Source organism: Natator depressus, chromosome 5 (assembly GCF_965152275.1).
Source record: "Natator depressus isolate rNatDep1 chromosome 5, rNatDep2.hap1, whole genome shotgun sequence".
NCBI lineage: Eukaryota > Metazoa > Chordata > Testudines > Cheloniidae > Natator > Natator depressus.
The window spans coordinates 133,747,533-133,773,237 of NC_134238.1; the positions used below are offsets into that span (position 1 = coordinate 133,747,533).

Genomic DNA, 25,705 nt, shown 5'->3' on the forward strand with positions numbered 1-25,705 from the left:
AGATTAGACTGGACCTAAGTTTATAAGGTTAAAAATGAAGCATAACTCCTTCCCTTCCCCATTTTGACTTAGGAAAAATAAATCCTGTCCCCTCCCGCAGTCCCAACCCAGCCACACAGGAGCTGCTGCGGCCAGGAGAGAGGTGCCTCTCACATGGCCCTGAGCTGCTGTGGTGAGAGAGGGCGGGGGAGTCCTCTCTCCCTGGGGCAACCTGCACCCCAAAACCCTCATCCCCAACCCCACCCAAAAGTCCGCACCCCCAGTCAGAACCCTCACCCCCCCGTACCTGAACCCTCTACTCCAGCCCTGAGCCCCTCATCCTCAACCCCACCCGACACCCCAACCCTCTGCCCCATCACCATCCCCAGAGGGAATCACTCTCAGATCCAGACCCACCTCTTTGTGAGGACCTCGCGCAATGAGAGCAACCGCCCCTCCCTCGCCCACACTCCACACACACCCCTCCTTGGTAGAGGGAGGAAAGCTGGGAAAAGGGAAAAAAGAAGCAAGAGAAGAGGAGAAAGGAGGGAGGAAAGAGGAAAAGGGAAACCAAAAAGGATAAACCCCAAGGTCCGAGAATTCTGCCTGCAGCAGGTGGATCAGATCGAACAGGTTCCAAACCTCTCGGAGCCTCTGACCTTGTAAAAGAGAAGTTTGTTTTCTGGCACAGTCAGTGGTAGGAAAGGAGAAAACTCCACAGAGGCTCCTCCTCATGCTCACAGACGTGAATCCTAATTCTCTCCCCGTCCTCAAGGGGAGAGACCTGGAGAAGTAGATGTGCGCCAGCAAAGCCGGGGGGGTCTCAGCGACTGCCCTGGCCCTGCACCTCTGCCCTGCCCTGCTGATGTCGGGGTCTTTCTGTGAGGTCACCCCCACCCCACCACCTTTGCCCAATGGGCTGAGTTCCTGCAAAAGGCCTTGGTGATGTCACTGCCCCACCCATCCCTCCCCTCCAAGCTGATGTCCTGCCCCTGGCCAGCCTCTGTGGAGGTTGGAATTGTTGCCCCTGGATCTAGGGTTGCCAACTTTCGAACCCCACAAAACTGAACACCCTTGTGCCGCCCTTCGCCGAGGTCCCGGCCTGCTCACGCCATCTCCCTCCCCTCCGTCGCTCACTCTCCCCCATGCTCACTCACTCGCTCATTTTCACCACGCTGAGTAGGGCTGGGGAGGGTCCCTTTTCAACTGGGTGTTGTCAGGACGGACCTGGGAAGGAGGGCTGCCTGCCAAGCACATTTAGGAGGAGGCATCCCTCCCTGTCAGAAAATCATCTCCCTCCTTCAGCTCAGTGATGGCCTGAATGCCTCCTTATCCCGGCAGAGCCCAGGGATTGAAAGCAGCAACATCAAACCCCTGTGTAGCTCACAGGAATGAACACAAACACGCCCTTGTATCTCAACAGATGGTTACTTTTACCCTTGGGAAACTACAAGCCTAAAGAGAAAGGCGGTGGCACCAGATCTAAGGAATGAACACAACACAATCATCATCGTTACGCCCATTGTGACTGCAACATCTTTTTATACTCGTCTCATTATCATTCGTGCATTCTTTTCTCTGGAGCCCAGACCTTGACTATATCTTGACCAAGAAATCTGGATCTTGATGAAAATAATCGCCCGCCCCTGGTTAATGCAATGGAGTTGACACCCACTGGGGTGTCCCTACGGAGGTTCAAGTACTAACAACAATGGCTGCCTTTTAGCCATAGTTTTTAATCAGGGCAATACATTGATACAAACCCTGGTTAAATCATTTCTCAGCCTGAGGCCTTCATCCACATGCCTTCGGGCATTGTGCTACCATGGGGACGTTTCATTTCCCTCCTCAATTTCACACAGAGACACAATTGCCTTTGTATGGATGATCCAGGAGCAGCCAAACCTCCCTGTGTCTCTTGTCTGAGCCAGGGCATTCAATTCCTTTGACACTTTCTCCCCTGCAATAGCAAAGGGCAAACAGGGGACGTGGCCACCTTCAGCCCTAACACTGAGATATCGGCTCGGCTCTTTCTTTATGCTGCTGTTGTTAGTCCATGAAACATCAAGGATGGAATGCAAGGCTGAGTTCACTCACCAACCCCCTGACAAATGTCAGTTCCCCAGAGAAAACCTGACCCCTGCTATTGGAATGATATGCTGGAGATCTGAATGGGAAAGGGACTGTTTGAATTGCCGAGGTGGGGAATGAACAACGATCTACAGCAATGTCATGAACACAAACACACTCTAATCATGCTCCAGCCGGAAGGGAAATGGGCAGGAATTCCTGCTGTCCAGCAATGGACACACTTCCCCCCCCCCACAGCAGTGCGTGTGCTGGGGAGGCTGGTCTGAGCAAACAATTTGAAGTGATAATTCAGTGAGAAGAGAATCATAGTGTAGTGAGGCAATTGTCCATCAGGTACTTGTGGCTGAGTGGTTAAGGGGATGGACTAGAAACCCCTTGGGGCCTTCCCATGTAGGTTTGAATCCTGGCACCTATGGAAACATTGAACTGGTGTCATTGTAGTCTTCGTGCTGGAGCATCCATGGTGAAAACTGGAGGTAGATCTGGTCTCGCTCTTAGGCCGTCTACACTTAAAAAGCTCCTGTACCACTTTGGAGTAGAAAGTTGCTACAGTGACTGGAGGGGATTTCCCATTGCTCTATGTCATAAATATAAAGGGAAGGGTAACCACCTTTCTGTATACAGTGCTATAAAATCCCTCCTGGCCAGAGGCAAAACCCTTTCACCTGTAAAGGGTTAAGAAGCTAAGATAACCTCGCTGACACCTGACCAAAATGACCAATGAAGAGACAAGATACTTTCAAAGCTGGAGAGGGGGGAAGAAAGGGTCTGTCTGTCTGTGTGATGCTTTTGCAGGGAACAGATCAGGAATGCAGCTCAGAACTCCTGTAAAAAGTTAGTAAGTAATCTACCTAGAAATGCATTAGATTTCCTTTTGTTTCATGGCTGGTAAAATAGGCTGTGCTGAATGGAATGTATATTCCTGTTTTTGTGTCTTTTTGTAAATTAAGGTTTTGCCTAGAGGGATTCTCTATGTTTTGAATCTGATTACCCTGTCAGGTATTTACCATCCTGATTTTACAGAGGTGGTTCTTTTACCTTTTCTTTAATTAAAATTCTTCTTTTAAGAATCTGATTGTTTTTTTCATTGTTCTTAAGATCCAAGGGTTTGGGTCTGAGTTCACCTGTACAAATTGGTGAGGATTTTTATCAAGCCTTCCCCAGGAAAGGGGGTGTAGGGCTTGGGGGGATATTTTGGCGGAAGACGTCTCCAAGCGGGCTCTTTCCCTGTTCTTTATTTAACATGCTTGGTGGTGGCAGCACACGGCTCAAGGAAAAGGCAAAGTTTGTACCTTGGGGAAGTTTTTACTCTAACCTGGTAAAAATAAGCTTAGGGGGTCTTTCATGCAGGTCCCCACATCTGTACCCTAGAGTTCAGAGTGGGGAAGGAACCTTGACACTCTTGTTACACTGACGGAATTCAACTGACAGAGACTGAATTCCCCCTGCCTCCATAGGAGCTCTCTGCAGTTTAATTGTTTTGCAGCCAGCTTCCCATTAGAAATGCTGTTGTGGGACATTCCCAGACCGAAATACAGTGTTTCCACCTACATGCACGGGCTGCAATTGTGGAAAAGCAGCATCACTTGCCCCATAACCTCAGCTGTGCAGAACACACCACCATCCAAAGCCTCAGAAACAACTCGGACATCATAATCAAACAGCCTGCAAAGGAAGTGCTGTCGTCATCATGAATCGGTCGGAGTATGAACAAGAGGCGGCTACGCAGCTCTCCAACACCACATTCTACAAGCCATTACCCTCTGATCCCACTGAGGATTACCAAAAGAAACTATCCCATCTGCTCAAGAAACTCCCTGAAAAAGCACAAGAGCAAATCCACAAAAACACACCCCTAGAGGACCGACCAGAGGTATTCTATCTGCTACCCAAGATCCATAAACCTGGAAATCCTGGATGCCCCATCATCTCAGGCATTGGCACCCTGACAGCAGGATTGTCTGGCTATGTATGTCTGTCCCTCCTCAGGCCCTACGCGACCAGCACTCCTCGCTATCTTCGAGACACCACTGACTTCTTGAGGAAACTACAGTCCATCGGTGGTCTTCCTGAAAACACCATCCTAGCCACTATGGATGTAGAACAATATTCCACACAAAGATGGACAACAAGCCAACAGGAACAGTATCCCCGATAATGTCACGGCAAACCTGGTGGCTTGAACTTTGTGACTTTGTCCTCACCCATAACTATTTCATATTTGGGGACAATGTACACCTTCAAATCAGTGGCACTGCTATGGGTACCCACATGGCCCCACAGTATGCCAACATTTTTATGGCTGACTTAGAACAACACTTCCTCAGCTCTCGTCCCCTAATGCCCCTACTCTACTTGACATCTTCATCATCTGGACCCATGGAAAAGAAGCCCTTGATTTCACCATGATTTCAACAATTTCCATCCCATCATCAACCTCAGCCTGGACCAGTCCACACAAGAGATCCACTTCCTGGACACTACAGTGCTAATAAGCAATGGTCACATAAACAAAACCCTATACCGGAAATCTACTGACTTACCTACATGCCTCCAGTTTCATTCAGACCACACCACACCACACGATCCATTGTCTACAGCCAAGCTCTATGATACAACCGCATTTGCTCCAAATCCTCAGACAGAGACAAACACCGACAATATCTCTATCAAGCGTTCTTACAACTACAATACCCACCTGCTGAAGGGAAGAAACAGATTGACAGAGCCAGAAGAGTACCCAGAAGTTACCTACTACAGGACAGGCCCAACAAAAAAAGTAACAGAACGCCACTAGCTGTCACCTTCAGCCCCCATCTAAAACCTCTCCAGCGCATCATCAAGGATCTACAACCTATCCTGAAGGACGACCCATCACTCTCACAGATCTTGGGAGACAGGCCAGTCCTTGCTTACAGACAGCTCCTCAACCTGAAGATGATATATGCCATCATGTGCCAGCAATGCCCCTCTGCCATGTACATTGGCCAAACCGGACAGTCTCTACGTAAAAGAATAAATGGACACAAATCAGATGTCAAGAATTATAACATTCGAAAACCAGTCGGAGAACACTTCAATCTCTCTGCTCACTTGATTACAGACCTAAAAGTCGCAATATTACAACAAAAAACTTCAAAAACAGACTCCAACGAGAGACTGCTGAATTGGAATTAATTTGCAAACTGGACACCATTAAATTAGGCTAGAATAAAGACTGAGAGTGGATGAGTCATTACACAAAGTAAAACTATTTCCCTATGCTTATTTTCCCCTCTACTGTTCCTCACAGGTTCTTGTCAACTGCTGGAAATGGCCCACCTTGATTATCACTAGAAAAGGTTTTTTTTTTCCTTCTCTCCTGCTGGTAATAGCTCACCTTACCTGATCACACTCGTTAGAGTGTGTATGGTAACACCCATTGTTTCATGTTCTCTGTGTATATAAAATCGTCATACTGTATTTTCCACTGCATGCATCCGATGAAGTGGGCTGCAGCCCATGAAAGCTTATGCTGAAATAAATGTGTTAGTCTCTAAGGTGCCACAAGTCCTCCTGTTCTTTTTGTCTGTGTTGTTGTTGTTCTCTCAGCTGGAGAGACACAGAGAGCAGCAGGGTATGCTGTAAAGCTTGGACCAGGTATGAAAAGTCATCAGCATCATACCTAGAAATCAGCCATTTGGAACCACAGATATGCAAGTAGAACAGGAAACGTTTAGTTTAGACGTGATCAGGTTTATCTCTTTATTTTGGGCTTCTGGATTCCTCTGTGCTAAACAAGGTGTTTTTGTAACCTTTAAGCTGGACCCCAAGAACGCCATTCTTGGTGCTGAATCCTTGCAGCTGCTCTTTTAATATCTAGCAACAGCCTGATTTGCCACATGTTCTTTCTTTCTTTCTTTCTTAATAACATTTACCTTTTTAAAGAACATGCTTGGATTTCTGTGTCTTAAGAGGTCTGTGCACATGTTTTTCAGTTAGTTGGTGGCAACAGCGGATTTCTTTTTCTTTTCCTTTTCTCAGCTCTTTTCCGGAGGCGGGGGGGAAAGAGCTTGGGGGTACCCCACAGGAAGGAATTCCCAAGTGCGCCTTCCTGGGCTCTCAAAGGGGTTCTGCACTTGGGTGGTGGCAGCATTGACCAACCCAAGGCCAGTGGGATCTGTAACCTTGGGAGTTTAATACAAGCCTGAAGTGGCCAGTATTATTTTTTAGAGACCTTGTGGATCCCCATCTTCTGCGCTCGAAGTGCCTGAGTGGGGAATCAGCCTTGACAGCATCCCAGATGGGGAAGTTCCCCATTAGCCTGGCTCCCCAGACCAGGAGAGATTGGCCCAGGGCAGTATCCAAAGCCCAGTGATACTAACGCCCACAGTGACGGTACTACAGCATGGGTCAAACTTCACAGGCCCCAGAGCCTTGGTACCTCCTCTCCCCGCAAGAGGAAGAGACGAACCAAAAATAGTTCCCAGAAATGATGTACACAGCCAAGTGACTTGCAAAAGCAGAGAACATAAAGGGGTTAGGTCATCGTCTGCCTGTGCGTAGATCAGGGGCTGGAGCCAGGACTCCTGGGTTCTCTCCCTTGCTCCGGGAGAGAAGTGGGGTCTAGTGGGTAGACCAGGGGACTGGAGCCAGGACTCCTGGGTTCTCTCCCTAGATGTGCGGCTTCCAGGGCAAGTCGCGGCCTCTCTTTGTGCCTCTCTCCCCGGCCGCGGACGGGGCAGGGACGCTGTGGCGGGGCCGGGGTTCCTGCGGTCACGGCCCGCGCAGGGAGCGCGGCGGCGGGTTCATTCACTCCCTCCACACAGGGGTTCAAGGCCCGGGCCCGCAGACACGGGACCGGCCCCGCCAAGGCGCCGCGGGGCGGTCTCCGGCCGGGGGCTGCGGGGGTCGGACGGGAGGCGCTGACGGGGCCGGGGGCGGCGGGGATAATGGGGGGGGCTGGGAGCGCCCGGCCCGAGCTGTGCCCCCCGCTCACGCCGACCGCCCCCAGCAGGGGCAGCGGCCCCCGGCTCCAGCCCCGGGCGGGGACCAGCGGGCTCCGGGGAGGCGGGGCGGGGCCGGGCCGGGCGGAGCGAATCGCTGCCCCGGTCCCCGCGGCCGCGGCCGCGTCCCCCCAGCGCCAAACTCCCCGCCTCAGACTGTCCTGCCCCGCCGCGTTCTGCCCAGCGACCGGTGACGCAGGCGGGCCTGTGCGTCGCTATTGGCGGGATGTTCCCTCCCCCCAGCCAATCCCTGCCGCGGGGCGGTTCCCTCGGGAGGGGGCGGGACTCGGAAGGGGCGGGGCCGGGGCCGGGGCCGGGGCCGGGCCTGGACAGGCCGAGGCGAGGCGTTCTGCCCAGCGACCAGTGACGAAGACGGGTCTCCGCGTCGCTATTGGTGGGATGTTCCCCTCTCAGCCAATCCCTGCAGACTAGAGGCTCTCACGGCCAGGAGCTGGCTCAGCGCCCCGGGGAGCTGTGGGTCCCGGCGCCGCGTCCGGCCGCGCAGCTCGGGGGGTCCGGGCATGGCCCTAGCGCTGCGCCTGCTGCTGCTGCTGGGGGCCGCCGCCCTGCCGGGGGGCCGCTCCCGTGAGTGCCGGGGGGAGACCCCGGGCCGGGGTGCGGGGAGGGGGGAGACCCCGGGCCGGGGGGGGGGGTGCGGGGAGGGGGGAGCTGGGTGTCGGGGGGGGCAGCCGGGCCGGGGGGAGCTGGGTGCCGGGCCGGGGGGTGCGGGGAGGGAGGAGCTGGGTGTCGGGGGGGGGCAGCCGGGCCGGGGGGTGCGGGGAGGGGGGAGCGGGGTATCGGGGGGGGCAGCCGGGCCGGGGGGTGCGGGGAGGGGGGAGCTGGGTGTCGGGGGGGGCAGCCGGGCCGGGGGGGGTGCGGGGAGGGGGGAGCTGGGTGTCGGGGGGGGCAGCCGGGCCGGGGGGGGTGTCGGGGGGGGCAGCCGGGCCGGGGGGGGGTGCGGGGAGGGGGGAGCTGGGTGTCGGGGGGGGCAGCCGGGCCGGGGGGGTGCGGGGGGGGGCAGCCGGCCCGGGGGGTGCGGGGAGGGGGGAGCTGGGTGTCGGGGGGGGCAGCCTGGCCGGGGGGTGCCGGGGGGGGCAGTTCTGGGCTCTGCGTTCAGAGGTGTCGGGAGACCCCCCCGCGCCCTCCCCCCCGGCACTGAGCTGTCGCTGACAGGGATCAGTGACGTTGCTATAGTGACCGGGGGGGGGTCCTGGCCCCCTTGTGCCCGGCGCTGCCGGGACAATGTGCCGGGGGGGCTGAGCGCCCCTGACCCGAGCAGTGACCCCGGCATCTCACGCCGACCGCCCCCAGCCGGGTGTGCGGCCCCGCTCGGACCGGCACCCATGGGTGCTGCACCCACGGACAAGCCCCTCGCGGCCCCGTGAGGCTCCCGGCTGCGGGGAGTCCCCGGGGCCAGGCGCTGCCCAGGCTGGGTCTCTGCCGCGTCTCCGGGCCGGGCGGGGCTCTCAGACCCAAGCCCTGTGGGAAGAGCCCGGCTGACAGAGGGGGGTAAATTGACCCCCATGGCCCAGGGTTCAGTGACGGGACTCTCGGGCTGTTCATGGCTCCCAGAAAGTGCTTCAGTTTGACCCCCAGGGCCTGGACTCCTGAGCCTGGCTTGTCCTCGGCTAAGTGGGGCTGAGCTGTGTCCGCCCCCGTCTTCTCGCACCCCCAGTCAGCCATGGGCCTGGGCGGCGGGTGGGTGGGTGTGGGGCCCCCTCTTCAGGGGAGGCAAGCCCTCAGCCTGCCCCTTCTGCTTGTGCCCCTCCCCCAGCGGCCGGGGCCACGAGTCCCCCTCGGCCGGAGGAGTCTGGGGCCAGCCCATGCCCTGAGTCTCTGCCCTGTCCCCCACCCCACCTGCCTGGAGCTGCCCCGGGCCAGCCAAGCAGCAACTCCCCTCCCCAGACCCCAACCCCTGAAGCCCCTTGCTCTCCTCCGGCAGAAGTATTTGCTGTGCCCCATGCAGGTTCCTGGGCAGCCGAGGAGTCGGGTTTGCTACTCGGCTTCCGGGAGTCCAGGGAGGTCACTGATGAACCCAGGAAGCTGAAGAGCACATCCAGCCTCCTCAGCCCCCCGGCATTGCATGGGAGATAATAAAGCAAAAACTTCCCTCCACAATCCTGCAACTGGGGGTCTGGCGGCAGCGGCAGGGGAAGGCGGAGCCTCCACTGGCCTATTATACCCGCCACGCCTGCCCATGGCAATGGGTCATATCTGTCGTGGATGCACATCTTTAGAGGTGTCATCCTAGGGAAGAGATGTTAACCCCCTTTCTGTCTCTGGCTGCGTGTTGGTGCCACGGGGGTGTGTGTGTGGGGGGAAAATTTTGGAGCCCCTGGAAATGTGCATTAATCAGGTCTTAGTTTGGGCGTGAGCTCCCGTTGCAGAGAACAGAACAGGTGCTGCGTTTGTGCTGTTAGGATGTCCTGTAGCTGCCGGATAAAGAGCTTCCGGATCCCATTGAGGGTGGGATGAGGAGAGGGGAAGGCACATCCTGCTTTTCCAGGCATGGATTTGAATCTTCCTTGTTCTCCATGAGGCAGCGACAGAGCCTCCTGCACTGGTTTAACTAAACCAGTTTAACTCACACCTTAACTTAAACTGGTGTGAATTTGTGGGTAGAGAAGGCCACGGTTTTAACAATGAAGTTTAAACAGTTGGAATAAACTTTTTAGGGCTGTTTTACATGTAGTGTTTGTACTATTTTTACACCAATCACTTAGGCTGTGTCTACGGTGCACACCTTACAGTGGCCCAGCCGCTGTAAGGCACGCAGTGTGGCCGCTCTTTGTTGGCAGGAAAGAGCTCTCCCGCTGACAAAATAAAACCACCCCCAATGAGGGGCAGTAGCTTTGTTGTTGGGAGAGCGTCTCCCTTCTACAAAGCGCTGTCCCTACCGGTGCTTTTCATCGGTAAAACTTTTGTGGGTTGGGGTGTGTGTTTTTTTCACACCCACCGATGAAAGTGCAGTGTGGATATAGCTTTAGTGTGGACACAGTTATACTCAAGGCTTAAATTGTCATAGGAGTATTTCCCGGAGCCCCCAGGCCTCCCCCACATTCAACAGCATCAGGCTGGAGTCAAGGTTTGAAAATATTTACTGGAGCTCCGCTCCTGCTGAATGTAAACCCTGGTTATACGGATACAGATTATTCCCCTACATTTACTGGTGTAAAGCATGGCTGTACCGATAGCACTGCACTTGCCGTAGGGATTTTAATTATTTTGAGGGACTAAAACTCTTTTGGTTTTGAACCGATTTAAGTATTTGGGTGAAAAGAAACAAACAACCAAATTCAATATTTTAAAGCCAAAGAAAAACGGTGTGGAGCTGGCCTCAGCGTAGGGTTGCCAACCCTCCACGAATGTCCTGGTGTCTCCAGGAATTAAAGGTTAATCTGCAATTAAAGATTGTGTCCTGTGATGAAACCTCCAGGAATGTGTCCAACCAGAACTGACCATTATGATGAGCTTAATGTGTTCGGGGCAGGGACTGTCCCTTGCTCTGTCTGCACAGCCCCAGCATGGTTAAAGCTGGGCTGTGCTACCATGACATGAAATAATAATTCTTTCCCCTCTCATATTCTCGGGTTACACGCCCGCCCCTCAAGTTCTCCAGCTCACTGTCGAGTCTTTCACAAAAAAACAGGGCCAAGAAGACGGGCCTTTCTAGTGGGAAAAGCAAGCCAATTTAAAAAAATAAAGCTCCCTGCTATCCTCATCCTCAGCAAATGAGAGATGACAGGTCGGTTGGCCATAGGCTACGAAGGGCCTCACAGCTGAAAATAGGCAGCTTCTTTTTGATGAGAAGGAGGAGCCAGTGGAGAGAGGCAAAGAGAGAAGTGACATAGTCAGATCAAGGAGCTAGGAAACGATCTTTTCAGCATCTTCTGAAGGGATCTGAGTGGGCTAAGTCTGCGTTTGTCAAGGCCAGAGAAAAGGATGTTGTAGCAGTTGAGACACGAGATGCTGAGAGCCTGGGCGAGAGGTTTAGCTGTGGGGGTGGATAGGAAAGGCAGTGTCTTAAAGATGCTCTGCAGAAAGAGTCAGCAAGATTTAGGCATAACCTGGATGTGAGGACCTAGAGAGAGCTCCAAGTCAAAGATGAAACCCAGGTTACGGTCCTGAGTGGCCGGCAGGATGGTGACGTTGTCCACAGTGACTGACAAAGGAGGTAGAAGGGAGGTCTTGGGAGGAAGATTGGGAACTCTGTTTTAACCACATTGAGCTTGAGCTGATGACGAGAAAGCCACAAGGAGATGTCAGAGAGACAGGCCAAGATTTTAGTTTGTGCCGAAAGAGACAGATCGGAAGTGGATCGGTAGATCTGTGAGTCATCAGCATGGAGATGGTAGTTGAATTTGTGTTTGCAGATGACTTTGTCCAGAGATAAGGTGTAGAGGGAGAAGAGAAGGGGACCATGACAAAACCCCATAGAAAGCTGGAGGGGGATGAGGAACATCCTCTGATGGACATGGTGAAGGAGTGATTAGAGAGGTCAGAGTAGACCCAGGAGGGGACAGAGATAAAGAAGCCAAGGGGGACAAGATTTCAAGAAGAGCCTGGCAAATGATGTCAGAGGCGGCTGGCAAGCCAAGGAAGGTGAGGATGGAGCACTGATTTTGAGTCTTAGTTAGGAAGAGTCATTAGAGACTTTGGCAGGAGCGATTTCCCTGGAGTGCCAGGGGTGGAAGCCGGGGTGGGGAGGGTCTTGGAGGGAATGGAGGACAGGAACTCCAGACAGCAGTTGCAGAGGCACATTCAATGAGTTGAGAGATGAAAGGGAGGTGGGGCTGTAGCTAGAGAGGCAAACCGAATCAAGGGTCTTTACGATGGAAGGTGCTGAAGTGTGTTCATATTGTGAGGGGGAAAGAGCCAGAGGAGAGTGAGAGGTTAAAGAGATGAGTAAGGGAGGGAGGAGAGCGGGTGTGAGGGAGATCAGGAGATGGGATGGGGTCTGTGGGGTGAGTGGAGGGGTTAGGAGGAGAGCAGATGGAAAAATGTCCACATCTGCAAGGGAGAGGGAGGTAGGAATTGAAGGAAGGGAAGGAGAGGGGAGGAGGACTGTCATGTTTTATTGTCATGGATACACATGACTGGTGCTGTCAAACATAAGAACGGCCACACTGCGTCAAACAAAGGTCCGTTTAGCTCAGTATCCTGTCTTCCGACAGTGGCCAATGCCAGGTGCCCCAGAGGGAATGAACAGACAGTGTAATCATCAAATGATCCATCCTGTCACCCATAGGGACACCATTCCTGCCCATCCTGGCTAATAGCCATCAATGGACCTATCCTCCATGAATTTATCTAGTTCTCTTTTGAACCCTTTAAACCCTGTTTAAACCCTTGGCCTTCACGACATCTTCTGCCAAAGAGTTCCACAGGTTAACTGTGCGTTGTGTGAAGAAATACTTCCTTTTGTTTGTTTTAAATCTAATGCCTATTAATTTCATTTGGTGACCCGTAGTTCCTATGTTATGAGAACGAATTGTTATTTACTCCTTATTTACTTTCTCCACGCCAGTCATGATTTTATAGACCTCTATCATATCCTCCCTTAGTGATCTCTTTTCCAAGCTGAAAAGTTCCAGTCTTATTAATCTCTTCTCATACAGAAGCCATTCCATACCCTTCGTTATTTTTGTTGCCCTTTTCTGAACCTTTTCCAATTCCAGTATATCTTTTTTGAGATGGGGTCACCACATCTGCATGGAGTATTCAAGATGTGGGCATCTTGTGGATTTATATAGAGGCAATATGATATTTTCTATCCTCTTATCTATCCCTTTCTTAATGATTTGATTTTTTGACTGTTGCTGCACATTGAGTGGATGTTTTCAGAGAACTATCCACAATGACGCCAAGATCTTTCTTGAGTGGTAACAGCTAATTTAGACCCCGTCATTTGATATGTGTAGTTGGGATTCTATTTTCCAGTGTGCATTACTTTGCAATTCTCAACATGGAATTTGATCTGCCATTTTGTTGTCCAGTCACCCAGTTTTGAGAGATCCTTTTGTAGCTCTTCACAGTCTGCCTTGGACTTAACTTTCTTGAGTAGTTTTGTATCATCTGAAAATTTTGCCACCTCACTGTTTACCCCTTTTTCCAGATCATTTATGAATACGTTGAATTGGACTGGTCCCACTACAGATCCCTGGGGGACACCACTGTTTACCTCTCTCCATTCTGAAAACTGGCCATTTATTTCTGCCCTTTGTTTCCTATCTTTTAAGTAGCTACCAGTTGGTGAGAGGACCTTCCCTCTTATCCCATGACAGCTTACTTTGCTTAAGAACCTTTGCTGAGGGACCTTGTCAAGGCTTTGTGAAAATCCAAGTACACTGTACCACTGGATCCCCCTTGTCCACATGCTTGCTGACCCCCTCAAGGAATTCTAGTAGGTTGGTGAGGCATGATTTCCCCTTACAAAAATCGTGCTGACTCTTCCCCAACAAATTATGTTCATCTGTGCGTTTGACAATTCTGTTCTTTACTGTAGTCAACCAATTTGCCTGGTACTGAAGTCAAGTTTACCGGCCTATAATTACTGTGATCACCTCTGGAGTCCTTTTTTAAAATTGGTGTTACGTTAGCTATTCTCCAGTCATCTGGTACAGAAGCTGATTTAAATGATAGGTTACAGACTACAGTTAGTAGTTCTGCAATTTCACATTTGAGTTCCTTCAGAATTCTTGGGTGAATACCATCTGGTCCTAGTGACTTATTGCTGTTTAGTTTATCAATTTGTTCCAAAACCACCAGAAATGATACCTCAATCTGGGACAGTTCCTCAGATCTGTCACCTAAAAAGAATGGCTCAAGTTTGGGAATCTTCCTCACATCCTCAGCCATGATGACTGATGGAAAGAATTCATTTAGTTTCTCCGCAATGGCCTTATCGTCACTGAGTGCTCTTTTAGCATCTCGATTGTCCAGTGGCCCCACTGGTTGATTAGCCGGCTTCCTGCTTCTGATGTACTAAAAAAAATTTTTTTCGCTATTACTTTTTGAGTCTTTAACAAGCTGTTGTTCAAATTCTTTTTTAGCCTTCCTAATTATATTTTACACTTTAATTTGCCAGAGTTTATGGTCCTTTCTATTTTCCTCACTAGGATTTAAGTTTCACTTTTTAAAGGATGCCTTTTTGCCTCTCACTGCTTCTTTTACTATGTTTAGCCATGGTGGCACTATTTGGTTCTCTTACTATGTTTTTTAATTAATTTTAAGTATACATTTAAATTGAGCCTCTATTATGGTGTCTTTAAAAAGTTTCCATGCAGCTTGCAGGGATTTCACTTTTGGAGCTGTGTCTTTTAATTTCTGTTTAACTAACACAGCTCTGGAACAGTTCCTGGGGTGATCCGTTCAGTGTGTCAATCCCCTTAGGGTCATGCACTCTCACTGGGGTAAGCTGCTTGGCTTCATCGCCTCCTGGAACTGAACTTCAGAGCCTTCAACACCCTGCTTCATGCCGTGAGCTCCCCTCAGGGAGAGCACCTGAACTAGACTCCTGGGGAAGGCTCCCTGCGACTTCCTGACTCTGGAGTGACTCTCAGCCAGTGTTGTAAAAACAGGAGGGTTTATTAGGTGACTAGAGCACAGTGTAGAACATCCTTAGTTAACATAGAGAACAGAAAGTGACAGCAAAGTCCATCTGGGTCTGACCAGGACCAAGAGCTCTCTCTTTAGTTCCAATCCAGAAGCTTCTCCTCCTTCCAACAGCCCACACTTAGCCCTGAGAGGCCCCCTCCTTAGTCTTTTGTTCTTGTTCCTGGCAAACATTGTCACCTGGCCTCCTCCTCAGCCTTTTGCTTTCCAGCTGATCCTGGAACTGGGGAACAGAGGGTCAGATGGGCCATCACCTTAGAAGCTGAAGTTATGGAGGACGAGTGTGGGAGGCTGGAAGGGAGAGCCGTGGTGGGGACCAGAGAGGGCTGACAAGGGGAGGAGCTGGGTGGATGGCAGATGACAGCAGCGTGGAGGGGAGAACAGAGAAATTAGGTGCAGGGCTGGGCAAAAGAAGAGATGGAGTGAGGAGGGGAGAGGGAGGGACTGGGGAAGAGAGTCCAGGAGAGCTGGCTGTATTTCAAGGAATCCCTGTTGAGGTTACAGGGACAAACCATCCCGATGAGTCGAAAGAATAGTAAACATGGCAGGCGACCAGCTTGGCTTAATGGTGAAATCCTAGCGGATCTTAAACATAAAAAAGAAGCTTACAAGAAGTGGAAGGTTGGACATACGACCAGGGAAGAGTATAAAAATATTGCTCGGGCATGTAGGAAAGATATCAGGAGGGCCAAATCGCACCTGGAGCTGCAGCTGGCAAGAGATGTCAAGAGTAACAAGAAGGGTTTCTTCAGGTATGTTGGTAACAAGAAGAAAGCCAAGGAAAGTGTGGGCCCCTTACTGAATGAGGGAGGCAACCTAGTGACAGAGGATGTGGAAAAAGCTAATGTACTCAATGCTTTTTTTGCCTCTGTTTTCACTAACAAGGTCAGCTCCCAGACTGCTGCGCTGGGCATCACAAAATGGGGAAGAGATGGCCAGCCCTCTGTGGAGATAGAGGTGGTTAGGGACTATTTAGAAAAGCTGGATGTGCACAAGTCCATGGGGCCGGACGAGTTGCATCCGAGAGTGCTGAAGGAATTGGCGGCTGTGATTGCAGAGCCCTTGGCCATTATCTTTGAAAACTCGTGGCGAACGGGGGAAGTCCCGGATGACTGGAAAAAGGCTAATGTAGTGCCAATCTTTACAAAAGGGAAGAAGGAGGATCCTGGGAACTACAGGCCGGTCAGCCTCACCTCAGTCCCTGGAAAAATCATGGAGCAGGTCCTCAAAGAATCAATCCTGAAGCACTTACATGAGAGGAAAGTGATCAGGAACAGTCAGCATGGATTCACCAAGGGAAGGTCATGCCTGACTAATCTAATCGCCTTTTATGATGAGATTACTGGTTCTGTGGATGAAGGGAAAGCAGTGGATGTATTGTTTCTTGACTTTAGCAAAGCTTTTGACATGGTCTCCCACAGTATTCTTGTCAGCAAGTTAAGGAAGTATGGGCTGGATGAATGCACTATAAGGTGGGTAGAAAGCTGGCTAGATTGTCGGGCTCAACGGGTAGTGATCAATGGCTCCATGTCTAGTTGGCAGCCGGTGTCAAGTGGAGTGCCCCAGGGGTCAGTCCTGGGGCCGGTTTTGTTCAATATCTTCATAAATGATCTGGAAGATGGTGTGGATTGCACTCTCAGCAAATTTGCAGATGATACTAAACTGGGAGGAGTGGTAGATACGCTGGAGGGGAGGGATAGGATACAGAAGGACCTAGACAAATTGGAGGATTGGGCCAAAAGAAATCTGATGAGGTTCAATAAGGATAAGTGCAGTGTCCTACACTTAGGATGGAAGAATCCAATGCACCGCTACAGACTAGGGACCGAATGGCTAGGCAGCAGTTCTGCGGAAAAGGACCTAGGGGTGACAGTGGACGAGAAGCTGGATATGAGTCAGCAGTGTGCCCTTGTTGCCAAGAAGGCCAATGGCATTTTGGGATGTATAAGTAGGGGCATAGCGAGCAGATCGAGGGACGTGATCGTTCCCCTCTATTCGACACTGGTGAGGCCTCATCTGGAGTACTGTGTCCAGTTTTGGGCCCCACACTACAAGAAGGATGTGGATAAATTGGAGAGAGTCCAGCGAAGGGCAACAAAAATGATTAGGGGTCTAGAGCACATGACTTATGAGGAGAGGCTGAGGGAGCTGGGATTGTTTAGTCTGCAGAAGAGAAGAATGAGGGGGGATTTGATAGCTGCTTTCAACTACCTGAAAGGGGGTTCCAAAGAGGATGGCTCTAGACTGTTCTCAATGGTAGCAGATGACAGAACGAGGAGTAATGGTCTCAAGTTGCAATGGGGGAGGTTTAGATTGGGTATTAGGAAAAACTTTTTCACTAAGAGGGTGGTGAAACACTGGAATGCGTTACCTAGGGAGGTGATAGAATCTCCTTCCTTAGAGGTTTTTAAGGTCAGGCTTGACAAAGCCCTGGCTGGGATGATTTAACTGGGAATTGGTCCTGCTTCGAGCAGGGGGTTGGACTAGATGACCTTCTGGGGTCCCTTCCAACCCTGATATTCTATGATTCTATGGAAGCAGCAGGAACAGGAGAGGAGAAGCCTCCGTCCCATCATGGTCTGATCCCAGGCGAGTGGGAGGGGAGAGGCCACTGCAGGGCAGTGTCAGAGGGAGGGAGCCCAGCCTCTGAGAGGCAGGAGTGGGATCAGACTCTGCTCCATGCTGTCCCTGTTGCTCCCGGGCTAAATCCATAAAGGGGCTAAGGTGCCTAAATCCCAGAATCAGACCACTAGGATTCACAGAATCTCCTCCCACTCGGCTGCTGCTGAGCACGGTAGGTCCCTGAACTCACTTGGCACCTACAGTTGTGCATTAACAGTTCCCTTGGGACCTGTGTTCCTGTGCCCTGCAGCCTCCTGCTAGGCTCCTGGATGCCTGGGCCCCAGAGTGATGCATGGGCCCAGATGACAGATGTCCTCCGTCCTTGTCTGGGGGCCCGATGCGGTGGGGGTGCTCAGGCTGCTTGCTGGATCGAACCCACACATGAACTCACACAACAGTGTGGGAGGAGCCCAGTGGTTTGGACATTGCCTAGGGTGTGAGAAACTCCTGGTTCCAGGCCCCCTCTGCCTGCTGGGGAGACTGGATTTGACCAGCCCTCTTACTAACATTCAGTGGGGGGATTTTCGTTGCTAGCTCCCAGTACCAAAAGGGGGAGGGTCGATGGGAAATCAAGACCCTGAGACTGACAGTCCCAGGGTCAATGGGGAGAGGCCAATGCTCCAGGTCAGCCTAATTGACAGGGCGGGCAGGCTAATCAGGGAGTCAGGAGGCCGGGGGTCCCATCCTCCCTGTGAGCTGGAATTGCCTGGGTCCAATGGAGTGGGGCCGAGCCAAGGAGAGAGCAGGGGCCCAAGCTGAGCTGGGGAGCAGAGCCAGCCAGAGGGGCCAGAAAAGCAGGTCTGAGCTGGGAGCAGTGTCACAGAAACAGCCCTCAGAGCAGACCTGTCCTGGGGGGAGAGCTGCAGCCATCGAGCCAGAGACACAGCCCAGGGAGAGCAGATCCTGTGCTGGGAGCAGGGCTGCAGCCACAGAGCCAGAGACACAGCCCAGGGAGAGCAGATCCTGTGCTGGGAGCAGGGCTGCAGCCACAGAGCCAGAGACACAGCCCAGGGAGAGCAGATCCTGTGCTGGGAGCAGGGCTGCAGCCACAGAGCCAGAGGGGCCGGAGCAGCAGCCCAGGGGGCTGGAGGCAGAGCAGCAGCATCAGTGCTGAGGCAGAGTGGAGCTGGAGCTAGAACAGTGGGGCTGGGGCTGGAGCTAGAGCCGCGTATGGTGAGCAACTGGGGCCAGCCAAGGGGGGACCATGGGCAAAGGGGCACAGCACAGAAAGACACCCCCAGCCAAGGATCCTTGCAGGCCAGACTGGGAGGGGGCTGATGCTGGGAAGAAGGGTCCCACCGCCCAAAGTCCGGAGATGTGTGGCCACCACCAGAGCAAGTGTCCAACCCGCAGCATCCCTGCAGCACAGCCAGGGCCTGAGCAGGGGGCCTGGGACTTACAAGGAGCAGACTGTGAAGTGCCCTGACGTTCCAGAGGCACTGTTTGTGATGTTCCCTGCCACAGAGCGGGGTGATGTGTTTTTCTTTAACCTTTCCCATTTTTCCTTATTCTTTTTTAAATTAATTGTCGATTAAACAGCTTATATTTGCTTTAAATTGTCTGTAATGATCAGTGGGTCAGGGACTTGCCCAGTGCAGAGAGAGTACCCCAGAGTACTAACCCCTGTCCTAGGTGACCACAGCAGGGTTGGGGGTCGAGCCCCCCAGGAATCCTGGGCCCAGCCTTGTTGGGGTTACGAGGACTCTGCCAGGTAGGAGAGTGGAAGGGGAGTCCTCAAGGGCAGGGAGGCCTCTGGCTAAAGGAAGTGGGAGCGAGGACTCAGATCCTTTCAGTAGCCCACTTCAGTGGGGTAGTGCAGAATCCAGGAAAGTTCCCACGATAGCGGGACCATTCCCCCGCTTACAATTACTCAGGTGAGTGAGGGCTCCACGGGGGCTGTGTGAGTGAGTGAGGGTGCACACTGAGAGTCTGCCAGGTCTGAGACTAAATATCCCCTGAGACACTGAGGAATTGACAGGACCAAACAAGGCATCAGCCTGTGTCAGCCTGATCCCCAGGCCCCAAACCCCAGATATGTGTGTAACTCCCCTGAGCCGTGTCTGATGTCAATGTGATGCTCACTGGAGTGAAGGGATCAGGGGTTCAGTGGCTGCAGCCCCTCCCCACCCCCTGCTTTGGCCCTGGTCCTGCCTGTGGATCTGTGAGGTAAACCCGACTGTAGGGACGGGTGATCAGCCTGTGAGCTCCATGGGGCAGGGCCCATGCAGTGACTGGCACAACAGGGGGCCTGGTCCCAACAGGGGACCTAGGGTGCAGCCACAGCATGAATAAGTTAAGTCCAAAGCAGACTGCAAAGAGTTACAAATGGATCTTGCAAAACTGGGTGACTGGACAACAAAATCGCAGATGAAATTCAGTGTGGATAAATGCAAAGTAATACACTGGAAAACATAGTCCCAACTACACATATCAAATGATGAGATCTAAATTAGTTGTTACCATTCAAGAAAGAGATCTTGGAGTCATAGGGGATAGTTCTCAGAAAACATTCACTCAACGTGCAGCGGCAGTCAAAAAAATGAACAGAATGTTGGGAATCATTAGGAAAGGGATAGATAATAAGACAGAAAATATCATATTGCCTCTCTATAAATCCATGGTATGCCCACACCTTGAATACTGCATGCAGATGTGGTTGCCCTGTTACCCAGGGTTCTTTCAACCCAAAGCTCTTGGTAACTTTTACTCTGTGTGAGGTGGTGTCAGGAAATAAATCAGGGGAGACATGGCTGGCCGACCAATAGATGGCGGCACAAACAGGACAACACAAGAGTGCTTTCACTTAAAGCTAAACTTTACTTCGTCTCAAGTACTTATACACACCTCCACAACAGGTTAGTAAAACACTCCCAACCCTCGATAATTACCAAAGCTGAGTGTGGCTCTCGAGTGGCACAGTGGCAGCCGAAGCTGAGCGTGGCTCTCGAGTGGCACAGCGGCAGCCCGTCTGCTAGTGGGGAACACGAGATGCAGCCAGAGGGAGAGTCCAGTCCTGAAGAGTCCCACCACCTCAAACTTTTCCCCCTTATTTATACATTAGTAATAGAATGACATGTCCCTTAAAGCAAACTTGTTAAGCAAGCAGTTCCAATGGGCAAGCAAGAGGCTCCTTCTGATTATCGATTAACCAGGTGCAGGTTTTTCCAGAGTTTGCAGCCTTGAGGCCCATTCCTGGGGCACATCCTGCTCTTCTAAGTTGCATGTACCAGCAACTACAACACAGTTCTTATCAGGAAGGACACGGGGTCAAGCTACCCTCTCTATGGCACCCAACCCCCCCCCCCCCCCCCGCTTGGTTAAGCTAAACCTGCTGACTTGGCTGCTTTTAGCAATAAGCCATAGTGGTTTCAGGCACTTTACTGGTTTGCCAAAGTCTCCCCGTACAGCCCCATCTCAAAAAAGATATATTGGAATTGGAAAGGGTTCAGAAAAGGGCAACAAAAATGACTAGGGGTAAGGAACGGTTGCCGTATGAGGAGAGATTAATAAAACTGGAACTTTTCAGCTTAGAAAAGAGAGAACTAAGGGGGGTTATGATAACGGTATATAAAATCATGACTAAAGCTATGGTTTTTCACAGAGGCCACAGAAGTCATGGAATTCATGACTTCCAGCAATCTCTGTGACTTCAGACTGCAATGGCCAGGATCTGCGAGCTATTAGCCAAGATGGGCAGGGATGGTGTCCCTAGCCTGTGTTTGCCAGAGGCTGGGAATGGGTGACAGGGTGTTCATTTGATGTTCATTCCCTCTGAAGCACCTGGCACTGGCCACTGTTGGAAGGCAGGATGTTGGGCTAGACAGACCTTTGATCTGATTCAGTATGGCCATTCTTATGTTCTTAATAAATTATAGTAAATTATGTAAATAGCTGGGGCCCTGGCTCCCACCTGCAGCTTGGACACTTCCCCCTAACCCTCCCCCTCCCCCCAGCTTCAGCTTCTGCCCCCCAGCCCCTCTCCTACGCCACACTCCCCCATAACATCCCACTCCTGCTCCTCACCCCCACTTCCAGCCCTGCCCTTTCTCCTGGGCCCCCTTTCCTTCTTCTCACTCCCTTCAGCCCCCGTACCCCCAATACACTCTCCCCATCTGCTCCCCTACTCCTCACACACACTCCAGCCCCCCGTACTTCCTCTGCCCCTCTTCAGCCCTGACCCCCCCCGCCCCCCCCCGGCTTTCACCTCCTACCCTGACCCCTCTTTCTCCCTGGACAGGCTGTTGTGTGGGTCCATCCCCAGGTCTCCCTCCCACAGGAGCATTCCTGAGACCTGGTGCTACTTCTCTCATATTGTCAGGAGCTTCGATCTGACCCCCTCCCCTCCCCAATCTTCCCCTCCCTTAGGCCTGCACTCCACGCGCATATACAACACAGTGGTGTCGGAGCCCGGCCCGGGGCTGCCCTGGTACAGCGCTGCTGGCTACGTGGATGATCAGCTCTTCGTGGACTACACCAGCGAGAAGCGGAGGGTGGAGCCCCACACAGAATGGATGGCGCGGAACGTGGACCCACAGCACTGGGATGAGCAGACCTGGCGTGCACGGCGCTGGCAGGCCTGGTTCAATGCGAGTCTGAACACCCTGCGTGAGCTCTACAACCACAACAAGGGTGAGTGCAAGGCAAGGCCTGGCCCACGGACACAGAGAGGGGCGTGTTGATGTAAGCAGGTGGAAGGGACACAGGGATCCACATCGGGGATGGTGGTGTCAGTGTGAGCGGGGGGAGGGGATGGAAGGCCCAGAGGGGCATTTTCTCATAGGAGTCAGTGTGAACATGGGAGCGGGGGGCTGCAGGATGGAGGTTTTCACGTGAAAGACTTTTTTGACACCCTCCAGAATGGGACTGTCATGCTGTTCCCTCCCCAAACACTCCAGATTTCTGCTACCAGTCCCACTTGCAGCTGCTTCGGAGGACACCCCGCCCTTCATGTGTGGTCATTTCCCAGGCAGAGCAGCAGAGGTGCAAAGGCCAGAAGGTCCCATCAGACATGACTAGTACGGCCTTCTGGTCACCCAGGCCAGAGAATCGTACCCAGCGATTCCTGCACGGAGGGGTTTGTTCCTCCCGGCTACGATAGTGACGCTGTCAGACCCTAGAGCTAGAACAGGGCTCTTGAGATGTCTTGGCTCAATGCCCAGACACCGAGTGATGGGGAATCCCAATATCGACAGCCCCAAGTGTTCAAACATCACAAGTCAGGCCCACAAAATGCTGAGTTTGCCTTATCTTAAGTGTCATGAGTATTGTGGGAATAATATTGGAGATTCTGCTGCAAATCCTACTTCAATGCCTCAGCGTGGCGCAGCGGTAACCCTGGCTGTTCGACAGCGATGGTAGCGGAGTGCATTCTCCGGCAGGTCTAACCATGCTGTCAAGGTGTCAGCCCAGCGAGGGGGTTGCTTCCTCTGTGGAGGGGCGTATAATCCCTCTTTCTGAGGCTGTAAACTAGCTAAATTGGAGAGGTTAACGCGCCACTGACAACCCAGCCAGCGGGTGGCTGAAAACAATGGCTAAAACAACATGGAAAACCAAGTCTCGGTTCTCTGCACATTCCTCGATCCCCACTCCGGAGGCAGTGAGGCATTTGAACGACGAGAGGCTGCAAAGAATCTCAGGTGCCAGGTCTTCAAAAGGAAACTGGATTTCCTATCAAGGAGATATGGACTAGCATGGCGAAGGATGGCCAGAGCGAGAGAAGATTGGAAGATGTGTTGTGATCGGCTCAGTCTGAACTGATGAAGGACCGACAGTCTACCAGTCTACGCATTGGAGATTATTTTTATTTGCTTTCTGGTTTGAGCCTTTCGGGGACAAATTTTCAGGGTTTTCACTGCTGCTCTTATTACTTTTAAAAAAGAGCGAAGACTCCCCTAATCCCAGGAGCTCGGGCTTTAACAAAACCACCCACTATCATGAGATGCACAGTTAAGTCACACGAGCAGGCAGCGCTGCATTCACCCAGCCCTGGGGAGAAGCTGCTTACTGGTGAGCCTTCATTGTTCATTTTGTCTTTTTTCTAGAGTGAGTTTAGCTAAGGTCAGATTCCTCTTCACTCCTCAGGAGGAGGGTCTGACATTGACTTTGGCTGGAGAGTTAGTTAGAGAATCAGCCCCTGTAACGTGCAGAAACTCCAGGACTGCCTTACTCCTGGCAGCAGAAATCACAGCACATGTCATAGACAATGAGGGTTGGAAGAGAGCTCAGGAGGTCATCTAGTCCAACCCCCTGCTCATGCCAGGACCAGCACCCACTAAATCATCCCAGCCAGGGCTTCGTCAAGCCAGGCCTTAAATACCTCTAAGTATGGAGATTCCACCACCTCCCTAGGTAACCCATTTCAGTGCTTCAGCACCCTTCTAGTGAAATAGTTTTTCCTAATATCCAACCTAGACCTCCTCCACTGCAACTTGAGACCATTGCTCGCAGTTGGAGCGCCCAGGGTCAGGCAGGTTCTCCTGCACACTATCGATATATGTGTAAAGAGCTGTTCTTCCTGCTCAGTCCCCAATGTGAGGGCTGTAGCCAGGCCCCTGATTGTGCTGTCTCAGCATGGTGATGATCCATAAAAGTTCAGTGCCTGGCACTGCTGAACTGTCCCTGGCTTGTGGGGGTCTCGCTGATGGACTTCCTGCCCCCGGCCCTGCTCTGCCCTTCCTGACAGGATTTTCACTCACCAGTCCCCTGATTCCCCTGTGTCAGTGATACTGGCCTGTGACATTGGTCCTCACCCAGGAGTGTCCCCAGCCCCTCCTAGTACCCTCCCCCCAATCCCTCCTGGCTCCCAGCACTGAGACAGCAGCAATGAGAACTAATTTCCATCCTGCCCTGGACACCTGGGTTCCTGGGGGCCCTGCCCCAAGACTAAGCGACAGGGCGGACGGTTGCCAAGTGTCTGCCCCCCTAGCCCGCCCCCTCTGTAGCTAGTTTAACCCTCTCCTGACTAGTCTCACCCATTGGTCCCTTGCTGCTGAGCCTGTCCAGCCTGACCTGCTCACACGGACACCGGCCTCCCCAGTGCTGAGAGAGGGGCTCTACTCACCTGCCCCTAACCCTGCGCTGGCAAGCTGCTGTTCTGTCCCCCCGCCCTCCCCCCAATCACTGTCCCAACTGCCCCTTCCTGCCCTCCTCCCCTCATTTACCCCCTCCCCCTCGCAGTCCCAGGGCTGTTGGCTTGTGCAACACTGTTCTCGAGTCGTGCATCTTGGCAGCGTTAATGTCGACTCCTGACGATTTAGGGCTTCTGAGTGTGCTGGAGCTGCTGCTGATCAGGCTTCCCCCACCACCTGGGTGCAGCTGGGCCCCCTGCAGGATCCCTGCTATCTGTGTGGAGGGCACTGGGGCAGGTGGAGCAGACCTCACAGTCATCAGGCTTCTTCTTCTCCCCAAACCCAAAGGAAAAGCAGAGCAGCTCAGGGGAGTTAAGCCCCGGCACAGGATCCCTCAGCGTGGTCTGGGTCAGAGTCTGCTGCTGCCGATTCTTCAGGGAGGGGCAGCTCTGAGAGAAGGAAGCACGAATCCAGGTCTGGCAGGTGCAGGAGCCCTCAGTGTCCCCTGGGAGGAGGGACAGCTCTCTGATTCCAGCTGGGATCCTTCGAATCCAGGTGTAAGAGGGCAGTTTCCGGTTTAGAGCGACCGCCCAAGGAAACATCTAAGACAGACAAAGAGGAGCCAGATCAGAATAGCAGTGACACCGCTCAGCATAGAATCATAGAAGATAAGGGTTGGAAGAGACCTCAGGAGGGCATCTAGTCCAACCCCCTGCTCAAAGCAGGACCAACACCAACTTTGTCAAGCCAGGCCTTAAAAACCTCTAAGAATGGAGACTCCACCACCTCCCTAGGTAACCCATTCCAGCGCATTACCACCCTTCTAGTGAAACAGTGTTTCCTAATATCCAACATGGACCTCCCCTGCTGCAACTTGAGAACATTGCTCCTTGTTCTGTCATCTGCAACCATTGAGAACAGCCTAACTCCATCCTCTTTGGAACCCCCCTGTGGGTAGTTGAAGGCTGCTATCAAATCCCCCCTCACTCTTTTCTCTTCTGCAGACTAAATGAGCCCAGTTCCCTCAGCCTCTCCTCGTAAGTCATGTGCCCCAACCCCCTAATCATTTTCATTGCGCTCCACTGGACTCTCTTCAATCTGTCCACATCCTTTCTGGAGTGGCGGGACCAAAACTGGATGCAATACTCCAGGTGTGGCCTCACCAGTGCCGAATAGAGGGGAATAATCACATCCCTTGATCTGCTGGCAATGCTCCTACTAATGCAGCCCAATATGCCGTTGGCCTTCTTGGCAACAAGGGCACACTGCTGACTCATATCCAGCTTCTCATCCACTGTAACTCCTAGGTCCTTTTCTGCAGAGCTGCTACTTAGCCAGTCAGTCCCC

General features: G+C 52.5%; 1 protein-coding gene and 1 long non-coding RNA gene across 3 annotated transcripts in view; one reads left to right on the forward strand and one right to left on the reverse strand.

Annotated features, from left to right (window-relative positions):
* The window catches only part of LOC141987119 (uncharacterized), a 192,802-nt gene extending 186,260 nt beyond the window's left edge, over nucleotides 1–6,542 (reverse strand). The window contains exon 1 of the long non-coding RNA XR_012639446.1: nucleotides 5,455–6,542. This is a non-coding gene — a long non-coding RNA (uncharacterized LOC141987119). The remainder of the gene's footprint in view (nucleotides 1–5,454) is intronic.
* A 977-nt stretch (nucleotides 6,543–7,519) lies between these two features.
* LOC141987878 (class I histocompatibility antigen, F10 alpha chain-like) overlaps nucleotides 7,520–25,705 on the forward strand; it is a 55,026-nt gene continuing 36,840 nt past the window's right edge. For both annotated transcript variants that reach the window (XM_074953723.1, XM_074953724.1), the window contains exons 1-2: nucleotides 7,520–7,640; nucleotides 21,657–21,920. In XM_074953723.1, coding sequence (XP_074809824.1) covers nucleotides 7,577–7,640; nucleotides 21,657–21,920 — 328 coding nt within the window. In that variant the 5' untranslated portion in view covers nucleotides 7,520–7,576. The remainder of the gene's footprint in view (nucleotides 7,641–21,656; nucleotides 21,921–25,705) is intronic.